This window comes from Monodon monoceros, unplaced genomic scaffold, assembly GCF_005190385.1.
Source record: "Monodon monoceros isolate NGI ecotype Baffin Bay Population unplaced genomic scaffold, NGI_Narwhal_1 Super_Scaffold_4, whole genome shotgun sequence".
In the NCBI taxonomy this organism is placed as follows: domain Eukaryota; kingdom Metazoa; phylum Chordata; class Mammalia; order Artiodactyla; family Monodontidae; genus Monodon; species Monodon monoceros.
This window is the reverse complement of record NW_021703781.1, coordinates 19,008,643-19,014,642: the sequence shown is the minus strand read 5'-3', so window position 1 is coordinate 19,014,642 and position 6,000 is coordinate 19,008,643. Positions and strand designations below refer to the sequence as shown.

The window sequence follows — 6,000 nt, the reverse complement described above, 5'->3', positions numbered from 1 at the left end:
ATAAATTTATTTTTTTATTTTTGGCTGCGTTGGGTCTTCGTTGCTGTGCACAGGCTTTCTCTAGTTGCGGTGCACAGGCTTTCTCTAGTTGCTTCGTTGTGGTGCGTGGCTTATCTTGTTGCGGAGCACGGGCTCTGGGCACGCAGGCTCAGTAGTTGTGGCGTACGGGCTTAGTTGCTCTGCAGCACGTGGGATCTTCCTGGACCGTGGCTCAAACCTGTGTCCCCTGCATTGGCAGGCGGATTTTTTTTTTTTTTTTTTTTTTGCGGTACGCGGGCCTCTCACTGTTGTGGCCTCTCCCGCTGCGGAGCACAGGTTCCAGACGCAAAGGCTCGGCGGCCATGGCTCACGGGCCCAGCTGCTCCGCGGCATGTGTGATCTTCCCGGACCGGGGCACGAACCCGTGTCCCCTGCATCGGCAGGCAGACTGTCAACCACCGCCACACCAGGGAAGCCCATGGCAGGCGGATTCTTAACCACTGTGCCACCAGGAAGTCCCAACATAATTATTTTAAATTTATCTATATATAACATATGGAATATAATAAATAAAATATTATACAATAAATATCAGGTAGTGATAACAGATATAAAATAAAGCAGGATAAGTTATTGAGAGTGAGGGGCTAGTTTTTTTGGTTAGGGTGATCAGGGAAGACTGGGGAGGTGACATGAGCAGAGACTTGAATGAAGGAGGTTAGGTGGGGTACAGCACAAGCAGTATGGCTATATGGAAGGGAGCAGGGGAAAGAGTGGGACAGGATGAATACCTAGTTTAGTGGTCTCTCAACAGTCTGAGCTTTTTTTAAAATGAAAATAACACGATAGGTAAAAAATATTTTACTTTTGTTCTAAATAAGAATTATATCATTATTTGTGATATGGAATGCTTTCCCAAAAGTTCTCTTACTACTTGTTAGTTCAGGAGAGATAATGTTAGCAATAATAAAGCTAACATTTACAAAATACTGGCCATGTTCAAGGCACTGTACATGTTACCTTATTAAATCCTCACAACCCAGTGAGGTATGGATTATTAACTTCCCCCGTTTATAGAAATTGTGACTGAGAAGTAATTTTCTGTAAAACAGACCATTAGTAAATGTCTATAGGTGTTTTGGGGAGGATAGAAGGACAGAGGTCTGAGTGGCCTGTAGGCTCAGGCTCTGAGTCCAGACAAACCAGCACCACAGGCCATACTCATCATCAATTACTCATGCTGCTTTTATACAACAAATTCACATTATCCTAATAAACTTCTGATCCTATACTTGTTTCACTTTTAAGGTAATCACAGGCTATTTTCTGAGATCTTGTATCACAGTTTCATAGATTTATAAGGTTAAAAGGAACATCTAGAAAAGTCTTTTCCACTTTCTACAAGCAAGACCTATATTTAAAAATATTCTAGCGAGAGATGCATCCATGTAGCAGAGATAGCTGTCCACTAATTCATGCTCTCTCTTCTATGGCATAAAGTAGTACCAGCAAACTCAGCAGGGGTTATGTTTCCCAGTCCCCTTGCATCTAGGGGTGTTGTTCTTGCTAACATTATGTGTGCAGATGTGATATGTGGCACCTCCCAGACAAAAGTTTTAAGAAGCTCCTGGTGCCCTCATCTCCCCAAGTTCCTGGAAATTAGTTTTGACTCATTAGGAACACCCACTTGGAATGTTAAAAAGGTAAAAAATACACTCTTATTATGTTAACACTCATATTTTAGTGTTTATTTGTTGCAGCATCTATTACATATCTTAAAGACCCAAATCCCATAACTTCCCCTTTAATAATATATTCTGAGGCATCAAGTCCTGAAGGTTAAAAGACAACAAAAGCCCTACAAGGGCAATGAAGCTATCAAAATAAGAAGTATGTTTCATGGGCAACATCACCACTCCTAGTATTGAAATTATGCTTTCTTTGCTTAAGTACCTTGTCATTTTTATTCTTATTTCTGTAATATACAGAAATAAGGTTGTGGGTTGAATTGGGTTGCCAAGAGATGGTTGAAGTCCCAGCTTCCAGTGCCTGAGAATGTGACCTTATTGGGAAATAGGGTCTTTGCAGATGCAATCCAGTTAAAAAGAGGTCACAATGGATTAGGGCGGGTCTTAATCTAATGACTAGTGTCCTTGTAAGAGGGACATTTGGACAGAGAAACACAGGGAAGAACACCATGTGGAGATGGAGGCAGGGATTCGAGTGGTGCATCTACAAGCCAAAGAATGCCAAGGATTGTCAGCAGCCACCAGAAGCTAAGACAGAAGTATGGAGAAGATTCTCTGAGACCCCAAGAGACAACCAATCCTGCTGCCTCTTTGGTTTCAGATTTCTGGCCTCCATAACTGTGAGACAATAAATTTCCGTTTTCAAGCCATCCAATTTGTAGTGTAGCGTTACGGCAGCCCTAAGAAACAAAAACACATACATATTCTAGCACAAACACTTTCCAATCTGAAATATATTTTTCAGTGAGATAAAGAAACATGGCTTACTGTGGAATTCTTTCTAGGTTCTCAACATTCACTCTGAAGTCAAGGTACTAGAAAAGTCTGACATAAAATTTCAAGAGTGCCTTGTTTCAGGTTTTCCTCCTTGACTGGCCTAGGAAATCCGGAGTTTGTTTTTGTGAGGCAGGGACTCTAGCCATATACATTATTTAATTTTCTCTAAATGAAGGAGGCCCTGCGTTATAAGTTTAGCTTCCAGGAAGAGTGCAGAAAGTGATGGCAGCCAACACTTTATCAGGAGCCTGAACTGGTGGTGTTGATATTTAATGCCAGTAGGCTCCATCATTGCTGCAATACATCTGGCATCCTCAGAATAGCTCCAGTTGGGGCTAAGGGATAAAATAAAATACTTCAACAACCTTTATATCCGTATTTGTGATGTTTTATCTGCTACTTAAAATTCTCCTTGGATAAAGGTGGAATAAAATAATAGAAACTGGAACTAATAGGCAAAAAGACAACCTAGCCAAAAAAGGAAGAGATTTTCTTCACTAAAAGGCCCTAGTGCACGCTGAAACGCTGTGACAAGACACACCAAACACCTCCATTTGTCTTGCAAATTCCAACTTCTGTGCTTGGCATTTTTCTCTCAAGGAAAGGCAAAGCACCACACTGCGCAGGCGCCCGGGTCGGTGTGCCCTGGGAGGATTCCGGCGCAGGCGCGCGGGCCACGAAGTGGGCGGGCTCGCGCGCGTGCTCCGCGGTTCACTTCCGGCCGACGCCGCCCCCCCCCCCTCCCCCTCCCCCCGCGTTGCCTCCTCCCTCTCTCCCTTCTCCTCCCCAGTCTGCCCCAACTCTTCCCCACCCCCAGCGCTCTCCGCCTCGCTCGCCTCCTGTCCTTCCCCTCCCGCTCCATCCGGGTCGCTGACGGCTGGCTCTGGGCTAGAGAGCAGTGGCGGCTGCTTTTCTCTGAGGAACCCGGTAAAGTTTCACAGGAGCCGAGGAGGTGAGCCGCGGAGCAGCTTCACCGGCGCCGGAGGAGCTCTGGTGTTCGCAGCCACTGGCTGAAGGAGGAGGGTCCGGGAGCTGGAAACCTGTCTCAGCTGCTGCGCTGCCTCCCTCTTGCGGGAGGCGCCGCCCCCAGCCGCCCTGGGCTTCCCCTGCCTTGAAGGGCCGGGTGAGTCGTTGCCCCGGTGGGTTCGGGGGCGTGTGACGGCGTTAGGGAGGGGGCTGGGCAGATACAGGCCTGCCTGGCGCTGGGTGCTTTCTCAGCGTTTCCTCGGGCGGGGGTGGGGGGACGAGGGCAGTGTCGGGCCCCCTGGCCCGGGGGCTGGAATGTCGCACCTCCCCGGGGAAGGGCCTCCCTGGGACAGGGGCCGCCGAGGTGCCGAGCCTCGTGCGCCGGCCTCTGCGGCTACTGCGAGCGGACGGCTGCAGCAGTTGACTGGTCGGCCCGCGAGGTTGGGTGTGTGCAGATGATTTCTCTCTCCCGGTCCCCGTAAGCTGATCTCAGTGCATATTCAGGGAATGATGGGAATAAACTGCTTCTGTTTCCCCTACCTGTTGCTGGCGAGAGGACGCCTTTCCCATTACCCCTCTTTTTTAAAGAAAAGGATTGTTAAACCTCGTGCGTTGGAATTTGGGGTGTTGTCCTGTCCTCTCCTTAAAAAAACAAAACAAAAACCGGGAAGACAGTGCAGAACTCTCGGGAACTATCGGGTTCTGATGCCCCCAAAAGAATAAAATCAAACTTTTCTTAATGGATGGGTCATGGATGGAATGAGACAGCTTCAGCACTTGCTAGCCCGCACTTAGGAAAGTTGGGTTTTGAAACTTCTTAGGTTCTGTGTAAGGAATGTGGGTACCTACACGGGAATAAGGCTGACTTCCTGTAATTGTGTTATTTAGTAACGCGATATATCTAAAAATCTGTGTAGGTTTAGATGAAGTGGACTCTTTGTTATCCGTGTCTATATAAGCGAAGAAATATTCAGTCACCGTACTGGAAAGTTCTACAGATTTCGCCACCAAACTCTCAGTGTCCCAGTCCGCATTTCTGTTCTCGAAAAATCGGCAGTGCCGGAGTTACTTGCAGTTTTTTTTCCATCTTCAAATAATTGTCTTAGGGGTATAGATAGATGTAGATCGCCTTCGGGAGATATTTTTCAGTCATGGTTCCCACTCGAAATAGAAAATGTTGAATTTTGGGGGAGAGTCTTGATCTTTAAACTGCATACTTTTGTATTATAATTAGGTACACTGATTGAGTTTTTAAATTAAATTAGTAGTGAGGTCAGAGTGTTAATATTTTGATTTGTAAAGTATGATCTTTGGAGGTGATTTTCTTAATATCAAAGCTTACCTAGAGAACTGTAATTTTATCTGGGGCCTGTTAGTTGGAAGAGTCTTTTAAGTTGTGGGAAACTTAAAGTTTCCATTATTGGCTTTATTTCTAGTACAGATAAGAACTTCAGTTTTCTGTTAATGTGGAGGTAGGTGTTAGAAAATCTAATTATTCTGTGACTTGAGGGAGATTGCAAGGTTTTATGTTTCTATAGTTGGCTAAATTTTTCACTGAGTATATATCTGATTTTGGGGGCAGTGGATAGATGTCATATTTCTTGCTCGCACTTAAGTTATTCAAAGCAAAAAGGAAAAAAAAGATTAATTTCATCAGGATACTTAATATTTCAATTTGATTAGTCTATTATAAGGCAACAAAAAGTCAAAACTAGTTAATATTTAGATTTTGCAAAGAATCATGGGGAGTGATGTATTTTTCCTAAACATTTCTGTATGATAATTTAAAAAATATACAACTGATTGGTTTTTGAAATTGAATGATACTTCTGTAACACATTATAAAGTAAATTTCATGTTTACTACATAGTGATTATTGTAGCTTAGTACTTGAAAGAGCAGTTATACATTATGTTTCCTTTGAAGTCATATTAACTTTTTTTCTATCTTCTCAGACATAGGGATACCTCCAGCTTGCCAGTGTTTCAGAAGGGAGTGTTTTATTGAAACTGGAAGACCAAAAGAATTACAAACATGTTGTGCTGGGGAAATGCATCTTTTGGACAGCTAGGTTTGGGTGGAATTGATGAAGAAATTGTACTAGAGCCCAGAAAAAGTGACTTTTTTATAAATAAAAAGGTTCGAGATGTAGGATGTGGACTCAGACATACTGTATTTGTTCTGGATGATGGAACAGTATACACATGTGGATGTAATGATCTAGGGCAGCTAGGTCATGAAAAATCGAGAAAGAAACCAGGTAAGTTGAAAATTTTTTTGTTTGCTATTTCTAATAATTATATCATTTAAGTTTGAAATGTCAAACAATTTCTCTAGTCCTAAACCCATGTTTTCTTTTTATCAGGCTTTAAAAGCAAACCAGGCATTAAATAGATCCTTTACAGTTTGCATGCTTCTAAGTAGTTTAATTATTTTGTGGTTTCTTTTTTTAACAACTGCTATTATAAACCCTTATTTTTTTTTTATTCTTTTTTTTTTTTTTTTTGCGGTACGCGGGCCTCTCACTGTT

The 6,000-nt window shown here is 43.3% G+C and overlaps 1 protein-coding gene across 7 annotated transcripts in view; it reads left to right on the top strand.

Moving 5' to 3' along the window:
- The first annotated feature begins 3,300 nt into the window (after nt 1–3,300).
- Nucleotides 3,301–6,000, top strand: part of HERC4 (HECT and RLD domain containing E3 ubiquitin protein ligase 4) — a 137,880-nt gene continuing 135,180 nt past the window's right edge. For all 7 annotated transcript variants that reach the window (XM_029201250.1, XM_029201251.1, XM_029201252.1 and 4 more), the window contains exons 1-2: nt 3,301–3,627; nt 5,426–5,730. In XM_029201250.1, coding sequence (XP_029057083.1) covers nt 5,505–5,730 — 226 coding nt within the window. In that variant the 5' untranslated portion in view covers nt 3,301–3,627; nt 5,426–5,504. The remainder of the gene's footprint in view (nt 3,628–5,425; nt 5,731–6,000) is intronic.